Raw genomic sequence first — 24,115 nt, forward strand, 5'->3', positions numbered from 1 at the left:
CTGGCGGGCCGATTAACGGCCGGCCAGCCAGCGTGAAGCGTGCGCTGATATCAGCGCTGCCTAGGTTGGGGGCAGGAGGAGGGCGAGCGCTGTAGTCAGCACGGGCACAGGGGAACGCTCACAGAAAGCTCCCCGAAGGCAGAGAGCAGCCTCAGGGAGCTGAAGACTGCAAAAGTATCAAATAAAGATTGTGAAATCCAGTAAAGAAAAATGTCCACACAACACAAGCAGTCACCTGAGCATAGACATTATAAAAATTCTGTGCATGGATTTTTAAAAATTTAATGATGGAAACCTCATCCCACCTTTTGGATGAGGTTTCCTGAAAAATGCAAAGGCCGCCTGGCCCACCCGCCAATTGTAACGTTAAACTGGCAGTGAAAAATCCCAGTTAATTGTGCTATTAATGGGCTTAATAGCCTTCTTAATTGTCAGCGGGCACGCTTCCAAGTTTAGCGTGCGCCTGTTAACTGAAATGTTGCGCGAGGTGTGTGATGACGTCGAGACACTCACCCGACGTCATCACACGATATTTTACGCTTGAGCGTGTCGTGCGTGGGCCCGCACGCTGAACGAAAAATTCTGCCCGTGGTTTTTCTTTTCTTGAATTATAGTTTGTACGCGACTGTACCTTTTGAGCTAACTTAAATTTTTTTGAACTTCCCAAGGAAGAGCGGCCAATCTTTGGCCATCAACTTCAGATGAACACTGTTTAAAGTTCTCAAAGTTTGACGGTATGGAGCAAACATTGTTTTGGCAGTCAAAAGTGGTGCATAGACAGGAAGAAAGAAATGGTGTCTATATGCATCATGATATGAGAATGTGGTGAATGTGTTTCCCATCACACGCACCACAGTGAGATGTACTTTTCCCTATTGGTACAAAACATACTTAGTGGCCAACAAGGCATGTATGTGGAAACTTAAATCACCCTGTTACGATTTGTTTAAACCTTAAGTTACAGGCAGAGGCCCTAATTTGTTAGATGCATTCAAAGGTTGAAATTGAGTAGATTAATTTTTTTCCAAATTGGCGGACATTAGTTGTCATTGCTCTGATTTACTTTAAATTTTTAAAAAAAACTTCTGTTTATCTGGCTAGATCTCAACAGCAATGGCTACATTAATGACTCCGAACTCCATGATCTTTTCCGTGAAGCCAATGTTTCATTGCCTGGCTACAAAATAAGAGAAATCGTTGAGAACCTCATGACTGAAGGGGACAAAGACAAAGATTGCAGGATCAGCTTTGACGAGTTTGTTTCCGTAAGTGCCCTTGTGTTTAGAAAGCTGTTGTAGCCCAGAACTTAGCATCATTGTTGGCCCCATGTTCCTGATGTACTGTGTCCTTCATATTGGACAGTAATGAATCCCCACAGCACCCATAAAACAAGTCAAGAGCTAAGATTCCTTCCTTAGCAACTTACCCACCATTAATTGTCCTTGCTTTGATTTTTTTTTAGAATGCTTGTGTTCAGCTGCAGAGCATGTGATTTATCAAGTTATCTGAGAGTCCTGGAGTAAAAGTGTGGGATGTCTGTTAATAAAGATTTACTTAATCAGCACCATGTGCTGTAAATATGCTAGCAAGCTTGATGAAGACAATTTATATATTTTCATGGACCCAACAACAAAATTTGAACTTTAAGTGAATAGTAATTGAAGTTGAAAATTGAAGTGAGAAAAGCTTGAAAAATTGTGGAATATTAAACTGCTGATGCATATTCGTTAAAATTTATTCCTTAAATGTGTGCATGAAGCCCTGTTGCCATGAATGAATATTGTTGAACAAAAGGCATTCTTACTTTATCTTTTTTTCAGCAGATTCTATATTTGTACATGACCTCTTCATATTTTCATTTCCGCTTAGTCTTTTTTTAAGCCCCATTTGACTTTGTTTGGTTGTGTAGTAAGTCTTATTTTCTTCTTCAGCAGCTCTTGCATGTTAGTGGTTCATGATTGCCCTACTTTAAGTAGTACTTGCATGTTTTACAACATGTTCCAATATGTTTATAGAATGCTTGGATTGTGTTCTGTTACAAAGCAATGTGAACATCAAATCTTTTATGCTGGTGATGAGCAGGGTGAGGAATTTTCTTCTTTCCTTTTGTTTTACTTCACTAAAATTGTTGTACCTTTAGTTCCTGTCTTATTAAGATAGCTAAAGGTTACTGAACTCACTGCTGCATGTTTCACTCAAACTAGCAGTTGTCTGTAGTTATTTAATAAATATCAGTTGGAAGAGAGGCAACAGAAACTCTGAATCGCTGCCACCTCTAGGCCAGAGCCTGAAACTGTACTGTTACAGGCAACTGTTCACATACCTTGGATTCCCACCCTAAGCCCTAAACATTGGATCGGGTCCAAATTCTGGCAGAAACTGAGCAACAATCAGAACAGTGAAATTACAGAACGTAGACCATGCAGAATTGGTCCTTTTCCATCATCAGAACATGATCCGGGTGCTGCGGCAGTGCACCATACCCCAAGAAAAGGATGGATGTTGGTACTGGGTCTGTGGTAAGTATGGGGAGAGGGGGGGCATTTGGTGGTGTGCGGAGGAGGGTAAGGGATGGTCAGCTGTCGAGCTGTGGCCAGCAAGGGCTTGCAGTTTCAATATCGAGTACTACGGTTTTTCCTAGTTCCGCATTCAAATTATGTATCTTATTGATGGCAGTCTCCAGTGGTCCATAGAATCATGACACAGCCTTTGCAGAACCACTTGTTTGTTTGCTTTACGCCCACAAAAACTGGCCAATTTCCCAAAGGGGACTGAAATGTACACTAGTTGACAACTCCCAGGGTGCCTTAACCAATTCGGTATAGTGAACCTTTCAGTGCTCATCTTTCTACCCAAAAATCAGGTGCTGTGCAATCTGATTTATCGGCCTAAATGTTTACATAGACAGTTTCAATGTTAAATGCCGCATAAAAGCATGACCAGAAACTGATGCAAGAAAATTGGAATCATGGAATGGCCACAGCACAAAAGGAGCCATTCAGCCCATTATGTTCGTGTCGCTGTCTGTGAGAGGAACTCAGCTAGTCCCACTCCCTCACCTTTTTCCTATAGCCTTGCAATTTTTTTTCTTTCTAGCTACTTATCCAAATCTCTTTTGAAGATCTTGATTGAATTTGCCTCCTTCACACACTCGGGCAGTGCATTCCAGATCCTAACCACTGGCTGCGTAAAAAATTTTTTTCCCCACATATTGCCATTGCCTCTTTTGCCAATCACCTTAAATCAGTGTCCCCTGATTCTCAATCCCTCCGCCAAAGGAAACGGTTTCACCCCATCTACTCTTTTGGATAAGAAGTGCATGCATTCGCAAAATTTTTAATATATATTTAGGTTTTGTAGATACTTAAAGGAATTGTAAAAGTATTACTTGTGACATTGCTAGGATTTCTACTGAGATAGTTTAATTTGTTTGCCAACACAACAAGTAGTCCCAGCATTTTCAAGGCAGTTGCTTCGAGCCATTTGAGATCCAGGGCTCAGAACCTGTCTACCTTCTTAATGAGAAATCAGAATGGCCAAGTAGTTCAATATATTAATTCAGTGTTTAAAGGAAATTGGTTAATTGGGAATTAATAAAAATCATTTACCCAATTTAATCCCTTTCTTTTATTATGCAAAAAGTAATCTGAATTGTCTTGTTTATTTGACCATCTCTATTATAATGTTCCTTAAAAGATGGTTAGACCCTGCAAATGTTCTTCACGACCAAGATTTCGAGATTCACATTCAGGAATTCTTCTACATGACAAAGCCCTTGATTGTGGTCTGCGGGCATCATGTGATTTCCATAGTGTACGGCCCTTAGTAAGCTAGGCACCAAGGTTCAGATTAATTCATTACAAGCGATCATTCAGATCAGTTAGATGCTCTGGCTTAGTGCTCAATGGAGAGAAACCTTAGGTTCCAGTTCATTGGAGGAGCACTTCCAAGCCTGAGTGAAAATGGAATTTCAGCGGCAGCTGTTTCTGGGTCAGTCTAAAACAAGTTGGACACTAATCTGTGGAAGGAGACTTCTGATATCTTAGGATTTCCACAGTACCTTGCTTTGTACCAGTACTGTATCCTAGGCCTTGCAGCTTTAGCCCATTAATCTAAAGTCCTGGGCAGCCATTTTATTTTGTTTGTGAAGATAAATGTAAAGCTCCATGTTCAGATATAGTCTGCAAAGCACCTATCTAAAAGGTATGAGGGACTGTTGCAGCCACACTTTGCAGAAAAGTTCAATTGAACATTAAGATAAAGCAAAATACTGCAGATGCTGGAAATCTAAAATAAAAGCAGAAATGCTGGAAAAACTGAGGTCTGACAGCATTTGTGGAGAGTGAAACAGAGTTAATGTTTAGAGTCTGTAAGACCCTTCTTCAGAGCTCTCAAGAATTTTCTGTTTTTATTTCAATTGAATATCATTGTTACCTTGGTTACTGAAAGATACCGGGAAAATTCACCAAAGAACCAAAATATCAGGACTGCATCATTATCCAATGTCGAATCAGGTTGATTTGAATCCATGGTCTCTTGTTTAGTTTAAATGTGCCAAATGGTTTTTTTAAAATTTAAATTTCCCTATGCTGGGTTTGCGAGCTCTGTATTTGGTTAGGAGATTTCTCTGTGCAATAATGTTGTGCCCTGACAGGAATCTCAAGGTTAAAAGAGTTTTCAAAGCAACTGCAGCTTTTGTTTAACTGACTCTGCCCTTAAGCTTTCTAAGTTATTTAAGCTCAGGAAGCCCAGTTAATTGTTTTTCAAGATAATTAAAAAGCTAGAGTGGGGAACCATCTGATTTGATTGTGTCCAGTCAGTCGAAGCCTTCATAGAAAGATGCGTATGATAAGTTTAGATCTCAGTTAGATATTCACCCCATCTTTTGCACAGTACTTTCACTTGCTGTTCAAGTCTAAAATAAAGTCAGATGGCACAATGCTTTACCATTTTTCAAATATGTAGCCAAAGTCTTCTGGAGGCTTACGTTAGGCATGTAACCGAAGTAACATATGGATAGGATTTCTCTTTAGTGTTCTTGGCTTACAGTTAGAAACTTGCTTCTATCTTAAAACCACAAGGATCTAATACCGACTTAAAGCAATTTAAAATACAGAATTTCTAGTGCTGGCTGTGAAGAAGGGCACTAAGTCCCAAAAGCAAATTGTAACAATGAACTTCAAGGCACTAGCACACAATTTTCCATCTCTCTGCAAGTTATATTGTTTCTAAATGCAATTTAATAATCCTGTAGCACAAAAACATTTATCATCCACTCCCCATATATATCCTGGCTCATGTGCCAACATCAGTAAGTTACAAATAGAGGAAATTTGGCAATTTCCTTTTCATACTGACTGGTAGGAAACTGGGTGGCACCGCAAGCTGGCATCATGTCAATTCACATCTTAAAGTCAAGTTTCTTTCTAATCCATACTGATGCAATGATGAGTCTCCTCTGTTGGCTGGAGAGGAAATGAGTTTGAGCAGTTTCAAACCTGTCTCTTGTGAGTCTGGACTTGCAGAATAAAATTTGTTAGCAAAAGAGACACGCAAGTGTTTGCAGTGGAAATCTGTGCAGTAAAGCATGAGGTTGGGTTAAGATGCATTATTAGAACAAAGAGCCAGTCCTTCATCTGTTTTTACTTGGCTCTGACACTGGCTGATAGATGTGGGAAAGATGTTCCATCTCACAACACTACTATGAAATCCTTTTGGACACTATTTGGAAAGCAATATTCATGGAATCCCATGCTTCCACACAGATGGTTTTCCCTTTCTATGAAAGAAATGTCTCCAGATTGCCAGATCTCAAGCTTGCCCATCAGTGAATGCCATTGTGTTTGCACGACTCCAATGAACTTGCTGAGAAAGCTTCGATATCTACGTTTCATCAAAACTTTAGGCAACCATTATTGGTAATTTCCCTCCCTCCCTGGCTTTACTGTACGTTGGACGAAACTTGTGGAACAGATAAAGAAAATATGCTCAAAAGTATTTAGAAAACACGTCATGAAAAGCTGAGATGGTAATTGTTCATGTTAATTCCCAATGATTTATTTAGTGAGGTAATAAATAGAAAACATTGCCGCAAACTTAATTAGAGTGGACTTGTTCGTTGAGGTTGACATTGGACAAGCACAAAACTGCAAAGTACAAATGATCCCTTTCGCTATCTGGACTGAAGCTCCTTGTGCCAGTGGCACTCAAATCTGTGTCGATTAAAGCGGATTTATTCCATTTAGCATTTAGTCAGGGGTGAGTTACTTCTAGCTTTGAACTGACAAAAGTTGATGGCTTCCATCAGTGGATGACCTCTCAATTTCTCAGTGAACAAGTTTGCCACAGTTTTTGCCCAAACACTTAATCTATCAATGTCCCTTTGCAAATTCCTGTTCCCATCTACACAAATTACACTAAACAACACCATCTAATGTGCCATTTAACTTAGTGTCATCAGCAAACTTGGACATATGCCTCCCTATTCTACATTTAAGTGCTTGGTAAATATGATTGAAAGCTGAACCTCCTTACAGATCCCAGGGCACACCATTTGTCACATCTGCCAATCGGCGTAAGTAGCAATTATCCAACTTTTTTTTCCTACCTCCTAACAATTCCTTGCCCATGTCAATAGGTTGCCTCCAATTTGAAGTGCTTTCATTTTTGCTGACAAGTTTATTGAATGCTTCCTGGAAGTCCATGTAAATAATTTACATATGAACTTACAGAATTAGGAACAGGAGTAGGTCATTTGGGCCCCCGAGCCTGCTCCACCATTCAATAAGATCATGGTTGATCTGATTTTGGCCTAAACACCACTTTCCTGCCTACCCCTGATACTCTATCTCCTCTGCCTTAAAAAAATCAGTGACCCTGCCTCAACCACTCTCTGGGGAAGAGTGTTCCACAGGCTCTCAACCCTCAGAGAAAAGAAATTCTCCTCATCTCCGTCTTAAATGGGAGAGCCCTTGTTTTTAAACTGTCTCCCCTAGTTCTGGTCTCTCCCACAAGGGGAATCATCCTTTCACCATCACCCTGCCTGTCAATTGCCATCAGGATCTTCTGTTTCAATCAGATCACCCCTCATTCTTCTAAACTCCAGTGGATACAGGCACAACCTATCCAGTCTTTCCTCATAAGATAATCCCTCATCCCAGGAACCAGTCAAGTGAACCTTCCCTAAACTGCTTCTAATGCAATTATGTTCGTTCTTAAGTAAGGAGACCAAAACTGTACACTGTACTCCAGATAAAAGCAAAATACTGCGAATGCTGTAAACCTGAAAAAAAAAACAAAATGCTTGAAAAACTCAGCAGGCCTGGCAGCATCTGTGGAGAGAGAAAGAGTTAATGTTTTGAAGCCATTATGGCTCTTCAGAGCTCTGAAGAAGAGTCACACGGGCTCGAAACGTTAACTCTGCTTTTCTTTCCACAGATGCTGCCAGACCTGCTGGGTTTTTCCACTGTACTCCAGATGTGGTCTCACCAATGCCTTGTATAACTATAGCAAAATATCCCTACTTTTATATTCCATTCCCCTTGCAATAAACAACAACATTCCATTTGCCTTCCTGATTACTTGCTGTATCTGCATACTAACTTGTGATTCATGTATCAAGACACCCAGAACCCCCTGTACCTCAGAGTTCTGCAATTAGATAATATGTTGCTTTTCTATTCTACCTGCCAAAATGGACGCGTTCACATTTTCCCACCTTATGCTCCAACTGCCAAATTTTTGCCCACTCACTTAATCTACCTCAGCTCCTTTGCAGATTCCCTATGTCCTCTTCACAATTTACTTTCCTACCTATCTTCGTGTCATCATCAAATTTAGCAGCCATACATTCAGTCCCTTCATCCAAGTCATTGATATAGATTGTAAATAGTTGAGGTTCCAGCACTGATCCCTGTGGCACTCTACTTGTTACATCTTGCCAAACAGAAAATGGCCCATTTACGCATGCTTTCAGTTTCCTATTAGCTAACTAATAACAAAATAACATTCTTAGACACTCCCTTTTCTATTACGTTAGTAATGTGCAAGGGTTCCCAGGTTTCATAAAACTTGCCACTTAAAGAATGGTGCGAAAACAGCAAGATAATTCGTGGGGCTCTTTAAAAGTCAGTCTTATGACAACTATGGACTGAAATTTGCAGCCAATAGTGAACACTGTTCATTACGCTTACAGCTCCCCACAGGATTTTCTTGGGCTTTTGAGTGACAGGCTAAATGCTGAGAGGATGTTTCCCCTTGTGGAGGAATCTAGAACTAGGGGGGCACAGTTTCAAAATATTGGGTCTCCCATTTAAAATGGAGATGAGGAGGCATTTTTTAAAAACAGGCTAGCCCTCTATTCAGTTCATATTTGTCCAAGTGCTATCGCTGTGTTCTTAACAACAAATTCGAGTAACTACCCACACCTGACTTTTAGACTAACAGATCTGTTATTTCCTGTGTTTATTTGCCCCTCCCACCATTCTTAAGTAATGGTGATTTTCTAATCCAAGAGGACAATTCTAAGTCAGGAGAGTTTAGATGTGTGAAATGCACTGTTTATGCACTGAACCTATTTATATCTTTTCCATAGTAGCATTGATGTGCTATTTTAAATCCCTTGGATTTTCTGTTTTTGGGTTCATCACCTCTGTATTTCATTGATTTGATCTGCTGGACTTGCATTACACCTGCCTTTTGTCCTTCTAATGCAACGCTGTAGATATCCACCCAGTGAACTGATTGTGACCAGTGGTCTTCAGATACTGCATCTGCTCTACATTGGTCTTCCTGTACAAGACGCTTGGGCCCGAAGCTAATGTGCCAAGGCAGGACTATGAGATGAAACCGCACATATTAAGTGCAGAGATACACTGGTTTAATTTTTAAGAAAATCTGAATGGAAGAGTGATAACAGCAGATGGCTGTAGGAGATGGGCAGCTTGTAATAAACATTGTGAAAAACCATGTGGGATCTGTGGCGACTTAGCGGATAGCCAGCCCCCCCCAAAAAAGCAATCCAGTAGCTGGCAGATGAGAACGTTATACAGACCCAAGCGTGCATTAAACCTGATCTGATCCACAACATGATGTTTGCCTTTGTAGAACAAAAGGCTAATTGGGTCAGTAAATATCTTGTTTCACTTTGCGTTTTATTAGAAGGAAGGTGCAGACATCCAGCATTATCCTATAGCAGATCTGAGTGGTTGGTATCCAGTGGTTTTTTTTCCTGTTTGGCATGAGTGATATATAGAATACTTGTTGCAAAACTTCCCAGTGGAGATTAATGGGCAAAGCTGGACACCACAATGCTCGAAAATAGCAGGATAAATCACTTAACTGATTGGATCACCTCAAGATTAGTTTTTGAGGGAGCCACAATTTTAAAGTATTGTAAGAGAATGCCAGGTGGATGACTGTCTACTGAGTCTTCATTTTCAGCAGTGCTCAATGGGATGAGATGAAGGAATATTGAGCTCGAAGGTAAAACTGTGTTTAGAGTGGTTGAGAGCATGCATTCATGTTTGCTTCCTGATCCACAAAGATGTGCTATAGGATGGACAGGTCCAATAAACTAGAGGATGTTAGCTTCCACTGGTGGTTACTAAAGATATTAAATGGAAAACTAAGATCCAAGCAAGACCATTGGGATTACTGAACAAGTAAAGCACAGAGAAACACAACAACTGTCTGTCAATTTCATTGGAATTTCCTGTAATAAGACTGGATTTTGGGAAATATGCACTCATTATTATACTTACGTCCAAATTTTATATCTCTGTGTCATGTGAGTTATCATTCTCTGCTTGTAACAGATTTAATAAGGACGTGGATACCATTACAGGTACTGAAATTACATTGATGTGGTGGTGTTGCTTGCCTTTTAATTTTGGCACAAAGCTTTCTTTGCCAAGTCTTTGTATAAACACAGGCTGTTTAATGTGCACAAATGCTTCTGTTAATGCACCAGAACAGGAACAAGTCTCACACAATGCATTAGAATTGGAAGTGTGTAAATGTCGGTCCACTTCATGTTTATTTTATTGAAGTTAAGATGTTATTAACTGTGCATCCATTTCAGTGTAATATTTGTGTAAAATATTTCCAACCTGGTCTTTTCATACTCTTTGATTCGCACGCATCTGCTAAAGGTTTAGGTGCACAATTGAATGGTTGTCTGAGCCAAAAAAAATCTTTGGGAGGATTCTGTTTCTTGAGACGTGCATTCCTTGCTGGCCATTGAGATATGTCTGTAAAACAGCTCACTCACAGACTGTTGTTTAATGGTTGGGTGAATGTAGAAAACCTCAGCATTCAGATTGGAAATTTGATGCTGATGGGCATGAATTAAAATAATTGGCATAAAATCTGTTTGGCTATCGCTTTAACTTCAACATAAGTCAGCTGAGTGTGGTGAAATTATCCTGACACGGAGGTACGCTGATTATTATATAGTATATTAAATGGCATGTCACAGCACAATTGTACTTATGCTACAACTGAAACATTTTAATGGATTCTGAGCCAGTGAAGTTCAAGACCATGAATCATAGTGTTAATTTAAACTGAAATGATTCCATGTAACTGCTTAATTCACAGATTGTTCAAGATTTGAAAAGTAGCCATGTTGCTAAAACGTTCAGAATGGCCATCAACAGGAGAGAGGGCATCTGTGCCATTGGTGGAACATCTCTTCAGTCCAGTGAAGGAACCCAGCATTCTTATTCAGGTAGTCTCTACTCATATACATAGCCCAGTTCCTTTTTGTATGAATGGCAATTTTTTTTTCTGAGAAATCCACATCCTGAGAATGAATTAAATAAAAGTATTTTTTGATAACTTCTTGCACATATAAGTGACTTTTATCTGGACCCCAAATCCCTTTACTCCCCCTATTGTCAGTGCTGCTCTACTCGTACATCTTTTATCGTCTGGTATTATCTCACCCTTTATTACATTCAACTGTGCCTGCTGTAATCCCACCAATTTGTTAGTTGTTTATCAATTGTGTTTAATTATATGCAGGTGCAGGACATTGATTGGCGTTCACCTGAGCAGATATAAAGAGACACTCACTGAAACTGGGGTGTTGTTGAGTTAGGAGGTGTATGCTTGTAATGCTTAACTCCATAAATAAATGTTAGACTGAGTAAAGAATGGTTCCAGTTCTATCCTCCGTCAGCTGACTTTCTGGAATATAAATCATTACTTAATCAATCTTAATCTAAAGAATGTTAGTTATTATTCCTCATTCTGTGCACTAAATTTAGCCATCGGTAAACCTACTTGCTTTTTTGGTTCTCCCTGTTACAACCATACTCAAGAATTGAGGCATGATTCCAAAACAAGACTCATCTTTTCGGGAGTAGGGGGTGCCAAGACGAAATACTCGATGTACAACACCAGGCTTTGCAAAGCGCAGTGTCTCAGTGGTGTTCCTTGACTGACTGTTTGCCTGTTCACATATGTGATGGTTGAATTGTCCAGAAATTTTTAAAAAACGTTCCAAAGGTATATAAGTCCAAAATTCTTTAGTCTAATTATTCATTCTGTACTGACTCTTTGAAAGAGCTGTCCAATTAATCTCGCTCCCTATCTCTTTCCCCATTCAAGTTTTCCTCTTCAAGTATTTATCCAAATTTGAAAGTTGTCATTGAACCTGCTTCCTTTTCAGGCAGTATGTTCCAGATCATAACTCACTGTGTTTATGAAAATTTACTCCTCATCTTCCTCTGTTTTTTTGCCAATTATCTTAAAACTCTGGTTACCAACTTTTCAGCCATTGCAAACAGTTCCTCCTCATTTATTCTATCAAATTCCTTCACAATTTTGAACAACTCTGTTAAATCTTTTCTTAACCTTCTCTACGATAAAGAGAGCAACACCAGCATCCCTAGTCTCTGCAAGTAACATAAGTCCCTCATCCCTAAAACCGTTCTAGTATATCTCTGCTGATTGATAGAAAGTCTAAGCATTAATAATTGCAAATCAATGAACTGATTTCTGATGGAACAGGAGAATATTGAGCTATTTCAAAATGTTCTCTTTGCCTCCTGCATTCATTAGCTCTCTTCACTGTTCCAAAATTACAGTACTTAAAGAAAATGAAAATGTAATATTTCTAAAAGGTTAATCTGTCTGGCTCAGTTTTGTTTGAAATGCTACAAAGTGGTGGAATGTACTAAAAGTACTTACCCTTTCCTAAATCTAATGGAACATAAACTCTTATAATTAATCCCTTACTACTATTTATTTGGGTAAGAAGGTTAGGTGTTGGAATGTATCTCGACACTAGAATAGCGGTGATGCAACAGAGTGTGCCAAAACGTACTCAATTTAATACATGTTTATAACTTGTCCAGTAGGGCGTAAGTGCTTTTAAATCATTCATTCGTGGGATGTGGGTGTTGCTGGAAAGCCCAGCATTTAATATCTATCCCTAATTTCCTTTCTGAGATGGTGATGAGCCACTTTCTTGAACTACTGCAGTCTGTATGTGAAGGTTCACTCACACTGCTGCTAGGTAGGGAATTTCAGGATTTTTGCCCAAGCCAGGGTGGTGTGTGACGTGGAGGGAAATTGGGAGTTTGTGGTGTTCGCATGTCCCTGCTCTCCTTGTTTTTCTAGATGGTAGAGGTGGCGGGTTTGCCAAAGAAGCCTTGGTGAATTGCTGCAGTGTATCTTGTAGATAGCACACACTGCAGCTATGGTCTGCCGGTGTGGAGGAAGTGAATATTTAAGATGGTAGATGAGGTCCCAGTCAACTAGGCATCTTTAATCCAGGTTCTGCCTTTGAGTGTTGTTGGAGCAGCACTCATTCAGGCAAGAGGAGAGTATTCCATCACATTCCTGACTTGTGGACAGGCTTTGCGGAGTTGGGAGTGGGTCAGTCACCATACATGACCCACTGTTTGAACTGCACTTATAGTCACAATATTTATATGGCTGGTAGAGTTATGTTTCTGACCAATGATGCCCCCTAGGAGATTGATTGAGTGATTCAGTGGGGAATGTCATTGAATGCCAAAGGGAAGTGGTTGGACTTGGTTAAGAAGGCATTCAATCCATTTTTAATTCATCCATCCAAAAAAATTCTATTCTTACCATTGCTTCATTTAATTGATTCCAGGCATTATTGTCCCCAGTATTCTGATTGGAAATTAATTCCAAATGTTGATCACTCTCTGTGCAAGGGAGAAGCTCCTGATGTCAGCCCTTGGAGGAGTTTGGTCAGGCTGACCTTACTTTCTAGAACAATCTTGACACTGATTACTGGCTGCTGATTTTCGGATAATCCTCAACTTTATTCCTGATAATTGATTCATTGAGCTGAATTAAGACCAGTAGGCCTGTACTTGCCTGTGTCTGTTTATTGAACATGGGCAGCACGTCAGCCTGTTTCCAATTGACTGTGCATACATCCCCAGTGCCCAGTGATTTGCTCGTTATGGTTGTCAGTGTCTCAAAAGTCTCCTCACAACACTTGAATAAACATCACCTTACCCTTAGGGGTTTGTTTATTTTAAAACTGTTCAGCTTGTTTAGGGCTTCCAGCCAATTTATATTGAAATCATGATTTGCTCCTATATTTTGGAGGAGGGAAGATATGTTCACAGAATGACAGAATTGTTAGAATCATTACATCACAGAAGAAGACCATTCAGCCCATTGTGTCCGTGCTGGAGCAATTCACGTACTGCCACTCCGCACCCTCCCCCACCAACACCACCCCCCCAGCAACAACATCCCTGCACATTCTTCATTTCACATATTTGGAAAAGGTAGAAAAAATTACAGCACAGAAGAAGGCCACTCTGCCCATCTTGTCTGAGCAGGTCGAAAAATGAGCCACACAGCCTGATCTCATTTTCCAGCACTTGGTCCATAGCCCTGCAGGTTACGGGACTTTAGATGCAGATCCAGACACCTTTTTAAATGAGTTGGGGGTTTCTGCCTTTATTACCCTTTCAGGCAGTGAATTCCAGGCCACTACTATCTGGGTGAAAAAAAATTTCCTCATCTCCATTCTAACCATTCTATTACTTTAAATCTATGCCTCCTAGTTCACTGACCTCTCTGCAGAGGGAAATAGTTACCTTCCATTCACTCTATCCAGGCCCCTCATAACCTTGTATACCTCAATCAAATCTCCCCTTAACCTGTTAGGTTCCAAGGAGAACAGCCCCAGCCTATCTAGTCTTTCCTCATAGCTACAATTTTCCAGTCCTGGCAACAGGCTTGTCAATCTCCTCTGTACCCTCTCTAGTGCAATTACATCCTTTCTGTAATGAAGTGACCAGACCTGCGCATAGTACTCAAGTTGTGGCCTAACTAGTGTTTATATAGTTCCAGCATAACCTCCCTGCCCTTATGTTCTGTGCCTCAGCTAATAAAGGAAAGGATTCCATTTGCCTCTTAGCCACTTTATTGACCTGTCCTGCTGTCTTCAGGGATTTGTGGACTTGTGCTCCAAGGTCCTTCACTTCCTCTACACCTCTCAGTATCCTCTCATTTATTGTTTATTCCTTTGCTTTGTTTGACCTTCCCAAATTGTTATGACGCAGCAGTTGATAAAGCTGAGTTATTTAAAAATCCCAGGGGAAACTTTAAACAACTGTCATCACCTATATTTTTAAGTGGTATGTTTGAGATGCAACTCTGAATTCTGGAATCAGACCAACAGTTCTTGAGAGGTTTTATATTAAACTAAATGAAACATTTTATTAATTTACACAAGTTAAATATATACACATGGCTACAAATTACTACTATCATAACTTTTAACAAATCCCCAAACTAATCTCCATTAAGGCAACAACACCCATAGACTTAACCAGACACCAGGCAAAGCATTTTCACCTTACAAATTCAAAATAAGGCTCCTATCACTTTGGTTCCTATGGAGACAGTTGTAGGCTTACAGCTACTTTGATCTTACATTGCCGCTGCACGGCACACATAAAGCTGCTGCCTGTATACCTAGCACAGCTCATTGAATGTAAATTCTCATTGTATCATCAGCCTCTTTGAAACTCCATCTCTTCTAACAATAAAACCCCTTTCATAGTACCAATTTAATTAGTAATATAAACATCGCTTGGTCTCTGCTAGCTAGGTGCCAGATTTCATCCCACTTCTTGAATGCACTATTCAACAAATGCAAATGCACCTCTACTTCTCTGTTTACATCTCAAAACAAGTACACATCAAAGCACAAAGAAAAGCTGGCTTTAATCCAATTAAGACACACCCACAGACTAAACCTCTATTTTAAAAGAAAAATATTTTCCAATAATATGCACATTAATAGCTCCATGACAAAATTCATCACTTCATACTTCTCCGGGTTGAATTCCATTTGCCAATTTTCCATCCACCTGACCAGTACACTGATATTTTCCTGCAATCTGCAGCAACCCCCCTCAGTAAGAACCACAGAGCCAATTTTTGTATCGTCTGCAAACTCCTTGATCATTCCCCCTACATTTACGTCCAAATCATTAATATATGCCACAAAAAGTAGAGGAACTGGAACTGAGCCCTGCAGAACCCCAATAGAAACAGCCTTCGAGTCACAAAAAGAGCTGGTCACCATTACCCTCTGTTTCCTGCCACTGAGCCAATTTTTTATCCAGCTTGCTACATTCCCCTGATCTTATGAATTTTTATTTTTTTCTATAACTAATCTGCTATGTGGGGCCTTGTCAAAATCTGTGCTAAAATTCATGTAGACCACATCAACTGCACTACCTTCATCAACTCTCCTTGTTACCTCCTCAAAAAATTCAATCAAGTTACTCGGACACAATCTTCCCTAAACAAATCCATTCTGACTGCCCCTGAATACTCTGTGCCTTTCTAAGTGACAGTTTACTCTGTCTCTCAGAATTGATTCCAATAATTTGCCTACTACCAAGGTTAGACTGACTGGGTCTGTAATTATTTGGCCTATCCCTTGTTCCTTTTTAAACAAAGGTAGAACATTAGCAGCCCTCCAATCCTCCAGCACCACACCTGCATCCAGTGAGGATTGGAAAATGACGGTCAGACCTTCCGCCATTTCGTCCATGGCTTCTATTAAAAGCCTGGGGCACATTTCATCCGGCCCTGGTGACTAATCCACTTTCAAGGATGCTAATCCCTTAATTCATCCTCTCTTCCTGTGTTTATCACATCCAATATTTCATACTTCTTGGCCTGCATTGTCCCATCTTTTGTGAAGACAGATGCAAAGTACTCATTCAGAAACATACCCATGTTTTCCGCCTCCACGCATAGGTTACCTTTTTGGCCTTTTATGGGCCCTACTCTTTCCTTAGTTATCCTCGTACTCTTAATATATTGATAAAACATTTTTGGGTTCTCCTTGATTTTACTTGCCAATATCTTTTCATGCCCTCTCTTTGCTTTCCTAATTTCTTTTTTGATTTTAATATCTCCCCTCCACTATCCCCTCGGCTTTCTGTAGCATTGAGTTCTTGGTGTCTGACATAAGCTTTTTTTTTCTGCCTTATCCTACCCTATATGCTTCTCGACATCCAGGGGGCTCTAGATTTGGCCGCCCTACCCTTTTTCTTTGTGGGAACATGTTTACTCTGAACCCCTTGAATCTCCTCTTTGCCTCCTACTGCTCTAACACTGATTTACCTTGAAGTCCACTTTTGCTAAATCATTCCTTAGCTTAGTAAAATTGACCTTACCCCAATTTAGAACTTTAACTCCTGTTCTACCTTTGTCCTTTTCCATAATTATGTTAAAACTAACTGAATTATGATCACTGCCATCAAAATGCTCTTGCACTGTCACTCCTTCCACTTGCCCAGCTTCATTTCCTAAAATAAGTCCAGAACCGCGCCCTCTCTTGTTGGACTTGCTACATACTGGCCAAAAAAGTTCTCCTAAAAGGATTCTGTTCCCTCCATTCCTTTCACATTAAAACTATCCCAATTAATATTGGGATAGTTAAAATCCCCAACGATTACTGCCCTATTGTTTTTGCACTACTCAAAGATTTACCTACACATTTGCTCTTCCATTTCCCTCTGACTGTTTGGGGGTCTATAGCTTTTTTTTATTCATTCATGGGATGTGGGCATCGCTAGTGAGGTCAGCATTTATTGCCTATCCCTAATTGCCCTTGAGAAGATGGTGATCAGCTGCCTTCTTGAACCACTGCAGTCCATGTGGTGTAGGTACACCCACAGTGCTGTTTGGGAGGGAGTTCCAGCGTTTTAACCCAGCGACAGTGAAGAAATAGCAATATATTTCCAATTCAGGATGGTATGTGGCTTGGGAGGTAACTTCCAGGTGGTGGTGTTCCTATGTGTCTGCTGGTGGTAGAGGGAGTGAATGTTTCTGACTGGGGTGCCAATCAAGTGGGCTGCTTTGTCATGGATGGTGTCGAGCTACTTGAGTGTTGTTAGAGCTGCATTCATCCAGGAAAGGGGAGAATATCCTATCACACTCCTGACTTGTGCCATGTAGATGGTGGATAGGTTCCGGGGAGTCAGGAGGTGAATTACTTGCCAACGGATTCCTAGCCTCTGATCTGGCCTTGTAGCCACAGTATTTATATGGCTATGCCAGTTCAGTTTCTGGTCAACGGTACACCCGTGATGTTGTTAGTGTGGGACTCGGTGATGACAATACCATTGAACATCAAGGGGCGATGGTTAGATTCTCTCTTGTTGGTGATCGTCATTGCCTGACAGCTGTGAGGCATGAATGTTACTTGCCACTTGTCAGCCCAAGCCTGGATATTGTCCAGGTCTTGCTGCATTTGGACATGGACTGCTTCAGTACCTGAGGTGTTGCGAATGGTGCTGAACATTGTGCAATCATCAGCGAACTTCCCCAATTCTGACCATATGATGGAAGGAAGGACATTGATGAAGCAACTGAAGTTGGGCTGAAGGCACTACCCTGAGGAACAGCTGCAGTGATGTCCTGGAACACATGGTACACTCCCAGTAGCATGACTGCCTCCTTTTTGTTCCTTAGCTCAATCCATGTGGCCTCATTTGATGACCCTTCCAGCATATCATCCCTCCTCACAACTGTAATCGTATTTTGACCAAAATTGCCACTCCCCCTCCTTTTTTATCCCCTTCGCTATCTCGGCCTGAAAACCCTGTAACTAATCCTATCCCTCTTTAAGCCATGTTCCTGTAATAGCTATGATATCATAATGCAATGTTTCTATCTGTGCCCTCGGTTTTATCTGTTATACTGCTTGCATTGAAGCACTGCCAAACTCTTTTTCTACTTTCTAACTTTTGTTTCCTCTGCTTCCAGACTCATTCACTAACCTTCTGCCTTCCATTTCCATTTATGATTTTCGTCCCATCTGAATTCACCCTCTGGTTCCCATCCAGCACAGAGGGAGGTCATTTGGCCCAATGTGTCTGCATCTGCTCTCCGAATGAGCAATTCACTTAGTGCCACTTCCCCTGCCTTCTCCTTGTAACACTGCAAGTTCTTCCTTTTGGGTTCCCATGTGTCTGAAGCCCTTGTCCTTCTAGGTGGTAGAATTCACGCATTTGGAAGATGTTGACGATGAAGCATTATTAAATTGCTGCAGTACTTTTTGTATATGGTGCACACCGGTGCTAGTGGAGGAGGGAGTGAATGTTCAAGGTGGTGGATGGGGAGCCAGTCAAGTGGGCTACTTTTTCCTGGATGGTGTTGAGATTTTTTAGTATTGTTGTAGCTGCACTTGTGCAGGAAACTGGGGAATATTCCATCATGCGCCTGACTGGTACTCGGGGCCTTGGGGTTGGGGAAGAGTGGTGGGTGGTTAGGAAGTGAGTTACTTGCAGCAGAATTTCTAGCCTCAGACCTGCTCTTATAGCTACACTATTTTATATGGCTGGTCCAGTGAAATTTCTGGTCAGTGATGATCCTGCAGGATGTTGATGATGGGAATTCAGTGTCGTAATGCTATTGAATGGTGAGGGGAGTGGGTAGATTCTCTCTTGTTGGAGATGGTCATTACCTGGCACTTGTATGGCACAAATGTTACTTGCCAAGCTGGAATGTTGTCCTGGTCTTGCTGCAAGCTGGAATGTTGTCCTGGTCTTGCTGCAAGTGGGCACAGACTTCTTCAGTATCTGAGGAGTTTCGAATGGTACTGAACACTATGCAATCATCAGCGAACTCCCCCACTTCTGACCTTTATGATGAGAGTGATGCCATTGATGAAGCACCTGAAGATGGTTGGGCTCGGGACAGTACCCTGAGGAACTTGTGCATAATATCTTGGGGCTGAAATGATTGGCCTCCAACAACCACAACCATCTTCCCTGTGCTTGGTCCTGCTGAGTTGAGTTAGGAGTGGGGACTGGGAGCAAAGTGATATGAAAGCGCCTTGCGTATCTGATGCAATCCCACCATCCAAGCAATCTCACTGGAGGTGGGTCAACATGGTAAAGGCTATTTGCCTAGTAACAGTGGGTAGCCAATTAGGCTCACTAATAGGCAAATTGAAGGTGATAATGCTACCAGGATGATCCCAATGGTGGGTGGGCACCCCAATGAGGGTGATGGCTGGCATTTAAGTTGAGACACACTCCTGGTGGCAAACCTGAGGACCATTGACACCCCTCTCACCCCAGCGCAAACTGGAATCACAGCTGTGGTTGCAGGCTACCCCATGCAGGGTCACCCTTCTACACTGATGGATTGACAGCTGTGGCCATGCGTGATTTTCAATTTTTCTCAATGCTGGAATAGAGAACAACTCTGTTTTGAGGTACCCTCTCGGTCACTTGCCTGTCTCAGCAGCACCCATCTCTCCTGGTGGGGCTGCCAGCCAGACATCACTCTGGGCCCTCTTATTGGTATGGCTGCCATCCTTAATTGGACGGGGCTCCCCGAGGCAGCTTCTTCATTGTCTGCCTCTGAGAAGATCATGACCAACTTCCCGCCATGCCCACTTCCAGGTTCCCAACCCAGAATTGAGACTGATCTCGAGTATGTGAGTCAACCGGGAAGATTCCACCACATGAGCTTAAATCCAGGTCAGGCTGAACAAACAGTCACTCGTTTTCTAATGCTGCGGCCCATAGGACCAACTTTCCCAACTTGCAGCCTTGCTCAGGTCATGGGGATAGCTGTTGGCAGTGGGGAAATGTGCATGAGCAGGGCTTACCATTCAGCTGCTGTGCATCAGGTTGGATAACTGCCACTTTGTGCATTTGGCTCAGCTGTAAAGTGGGGAATAATTGATGCCTTCACTGGATATTGAATATTTCCAAGTCCATGCCTGACATCTTTCACCTTAGTGAATACAAACCATTTTTCTCAACCTTGCCTTGCGAAAGTAAAAAAGACAGCATTTCCAAGTTAAACGTATTAACAGATCCATTTTTTTGTTGAGAAGCCCAAAATGTTTTCATGTACTTGTGATGTGTAGCTTCCTGATTAGATACATGAATGTTAATATCTAATTATATCTAGGCTGATTTACTTTGAATAATTTGAGTTTAGTATCATATATGGAATTGTGAAATACGATCATCTCATTTATCTATGAACTGATTTTTTTGATAGAGGAAGAAAAATATGCATTTGTTAACTGGATAAATAAAGCCTTGGAGAGTGATCCTGATTGTAACAGTATGCTGCCTATGGATCCCAATACAGATGCTTTGTTTAAAGCTGTTGATAATGGCATTGTACTCTGGTGAGTCTCATTACTTCTACTAGTAATGCAATTAGTACGGTAGACTTTATTTCCTCAAGAGTTACCCAGCGTGTCTCTGACAACTATTGATCTTTTTATGTTCTGCTTAATAACACAAAAGTGTGGAATAGCTCTAGGCTATTTTGCAGTACACAATAATGAATATTCCTCCCACCTTATTTTTGTCACCTTTTTTGTTTGAACTCATAATTATTCCCATTTTAAAAATGTACGTTGAGGAGGCTTTGGAATTGTAGTTAGATGCGTGACCAAGATGGGGTGTTTTTCCGCATCAGCCATGCAGTCTATCCCACTCTCCTGGTTGCTCATCAAACCTTTAATATTAAACTCAATTGATATTGGGAAGGGTTATGATTCATACTCAAATGTATATATTTTTTAAAGTAACAGCTTTTGCTATGCACAGCTGCTTAAAATGGCCTAACTCCTTGATTAAAAATCAAATTTATCAATGAATTACGATGTAAGCACAAAGCTTTGGGCAATTGAATGGATAGAATTTCTTTGATTGAATCTCCACTCCTATAATTACTGTCAGAAGATTAATGGAATTGATGAGTGTAAATGTTTAATCTATTATTGACATTTGGTTTCCTGGGATGTTTTGTTCATTGTAACATATAGAACAGAAATTAATCCCATGGGAAACACCACTGCAAGCAAACTGTCACCTAGGCAGTCTGGTAATCTATCTCCCAACTCTGCTTTTGGCAGCACCCTTTAGTTCTTCATCAGCCATTGCTAGCAGCAGGCTTTGTCTCCCACAGCAGTAAAGCTTTGAACTTCTCTTTGTAGCTTCGGGTTACTGGAAAGGAAGCTTTACGTTATAGGCTGAGTTTACTTTGTAGTTTAATGTGCGATTTGGTGCAGTAGTAGCCCAACCCTGTTGAATCTCCACTGCAGCTTGCTGGTTGTTTTAAAAAAAATGCCAATGAGCCTCAAATCCTTCCCAACAAATTTCCTTAATGTCTGTTTTTAGAATCAGACAACACAGATGATCATTTGGCTATTGTGCCTGTGACAGCTCTTTGAAAGAATTGTCCAATGAGTCCCACACTCCTGCTCATTCCTCAAAGTTATGAAAATTTTTCACTTAGACACCTAATTCCCTTTCAAAAATTACTATTGAATCTGAGGTCATCAACTTATCAAACAGTGCATTCCAGATGATGATAACTCCCTGCATAAAAAATATTTACTAATTTTCCCTTTTAGCTCTTTTGCTAGTTATCTTAAATTTATCAGTTATCTTAAAATTGGCACTGATTTTTTTCATTGGCATAATCCTGTTTCTACATTCTTATCCCATTCAACTTGTTCCAACAGTTTTCGTAGATCATGGTTGATCTGCATTTCAGCTTCAATTACCTCCTTTGCTCTATATTCCTTCATTCCCTTACCTAATAAAAATCTTAAACTTCAGTTGACCTCCAGCATCCATAATCTTTTTTTTTGGGGGGTGGGGGAAGGGTGGTAGTTCCAGATTTCCACTAATCCTTTCGTGAGAAAGCGCTTTCTGGTTTCACTTCAAAAGATGACCGGTTCTGATTTTGATTGTTTCCTCTTGTTCAGGGTTCCCCCATCAGAAGAAATAGGGGTAGAAACAGTATCTATCAAATTCCTTTTATCATTTTAAACCCCTCAATTAGATTATTCTTCAACCTTCTAAATTCAAGGTAACATAGGCCTAGTTTAAGTGACCTATCCTCAGAATTTAACCCTCAAAGTTCTGGTATCATTCTGTGGCTTGAGTTTTCCACACGTGAGGAAACCTGTTTGAGGTTGACTTGGCACTGCTAAACTCTTTATTCCCCACCTGTTACAACTTTGAGAGGAAGTTTCGCTAAGTTATGTCAGGCCCTCTGTAGAGACCAAAGAAATATGCATTTCCCAGCAATCGACAAATAATGGCACAACACAATTTCACGTTTTAAGACATTGTAACCAACAAACTAAAATCAACATCCACGAAACATTACTTAGTCGGCAACTAATAAACTAGACTACAAAAAAGATACCAGTTAACTAATACATCCAAAAACCCCACGGCACATTTATACATTATGCCACACTCTCAGCAGATATGCAACCTTGTAGATGAAGTTTCAGATTCCTCCTCCTTTCTTCCCTTCTCCCTGCCACAGCAGTGCAAGTCTTCCAGTGCACTTTTATCAGTCCCTGCACTCAATTGCCTGAGCACCATTGAACAGACTTCAATTGGCAAGGCACCCTCTGGTGACTCCATGGTCTTTAAATCTCTTCAAATAGGGAACCTGTTCTCACCAGCATTCTACTTGGTGGTTAACGCAAAAACGTTGGGCAGGACTTTTACCTCATCAGGTGGGTGTGGTGGGCGGGCCCGGGAGTGACTGTGAAACCGACCCGCGACCGGGCCCCGACTGGGATTTCACGCTGGCTGGCCAATTAACAGCTGAACGCTGCCTGGGTAGGGCAGTGGGAGGAGGGAGAGTGCGTAATTCAGCGCATGCTGACTTGTTAAAAATGAGTTTTTGAATTTTTTAATTTAATCACTGGTCAAAGCCTCATCCCGCCCGTGGATGTGGCTTTGCAAAAAATGCGAAGGCTGCTTGGCCTATTCGCCAGCCCACCAACCGAAGAGTTGGACAGGCAGCGAAAAATTCCATTTAATTAATTGATTAAGGGCCTTAATAGGCCTCTTAATTGTTGGCGGGCACGTTGCTGCCTCTAGCGTGCACCTGCCGAGTGAAATATTGCGAGTGCGCAATGATGTTGGGACACTTGCTCGATGTTATTGTGCACTGTTTTTCTCCCATTTGGGTCGGGCACACGCCCACCTGAGGGGGAAAAATCCAACCCATTCTTTCCCTCTGGCACAGCAGCAGCTTTTTTTCCACTCCAGGCTTCTCTGTCTGTTGGAGTCTGAGTCTATGTCTAGCAAGACCAGTCTCTCTTGTGTCAAGTTGTGAAAGCTGGCACTTGAGTTTCGACCTGGGCCTCTATCCCTATGGCAACCAAACCACATGGGCCTGTCTCCAGGTAGATTTCAATATGATCACCATTCCCCATTCCAGGAAATTCTGTTTTGCCTCAAATTAAAAGAGGCAATTTAAAGCATAACCGCCTTATAAAGCCTTACGTTCATAACAGTTAACATAACCAAGGTGCTAGACCATTGTGTTGAAGGGTCCTTTTCGATTTCAGTTGCTCCTTTGTTTTTCAGCATGCTGCTATGTGAGAGTAAAATAAGAGCGGTTAGAGTCAATATCTGCCTTTTTGTTGTGGTGTGAGAGAGATTTAGAACACATCCCTATGGGCCTGTTCACTCGCTACGATTTTGTGAATATAAGAACAATGATGGACAGGAAATCCAGGTGACCACTCTGACCCTGATTTTAATGCCCTGCAATACTTATCATCTGCACAAGATGA

The 24,115-nt window shown here is 41.1% G+C and overlaps 1 protein-coding gene and 1 long non-coding RNA gene across 4 annotated transcripts in view; one reads left to right on the forward strand and one right to left on the reverse strand.

The window, feature by feature from the left end:
• LOC144683851 (plastin-3-like) overlaps window positions 1-24,115 on the forward strand; it is a 127,426-nt gene that overhangs the window by 63,371 nt on the left and 39,940 nt on the right. For all 3 annotated transcript variants that reach the window (XM_078547355.1, XM_078547356.1, XM_078547358.1), the window contains exons 3-5: window positions 1,102-1,265; window positions 10,600-10,729; window positions 20,551-20,683. In XM_078547355.1, coding sequence (XP_078403481.1) covers window positions 1,102-1,265; window positions 10,600-10,729; window positions 20,551-20,683 — 427 coding nt within the window. The remainder of the gene's footprint in view (window positions 1-1,101; window positions 1,266-10,599; window positions 10,730-20,550; window positions 20,684-24,115) is intronic.
• LOC144683852 (uncharacterized) lies at window positions 10,600-22,259 on the reverse strand. The gene is made up of 2 exons (XR_013577343.1): window positions 22,105-22,259; window positions 10,600-10,804 (listed from the first exon to the last, which is right to left on the reverse strand). It is a non-coding gene; the product is annotated as an uncharacterized LOC144683852 (long non-coding RNA).

Source organism: Cetorhinus maximus, chromosome 8 (assembly GCF_964194155.1).
Source record: "Cetorhinus maximus chromosome 8, sCetMax3.hap1.1, whole genome shotgun sequence".
Classification (NCBI taxonomy): Eukaryota; Metazoa; Chordata; class Chondrichthyes; order Lamniformes; family Cetorhinidae; genus Cetorhinus; species Cetorhinus maximus.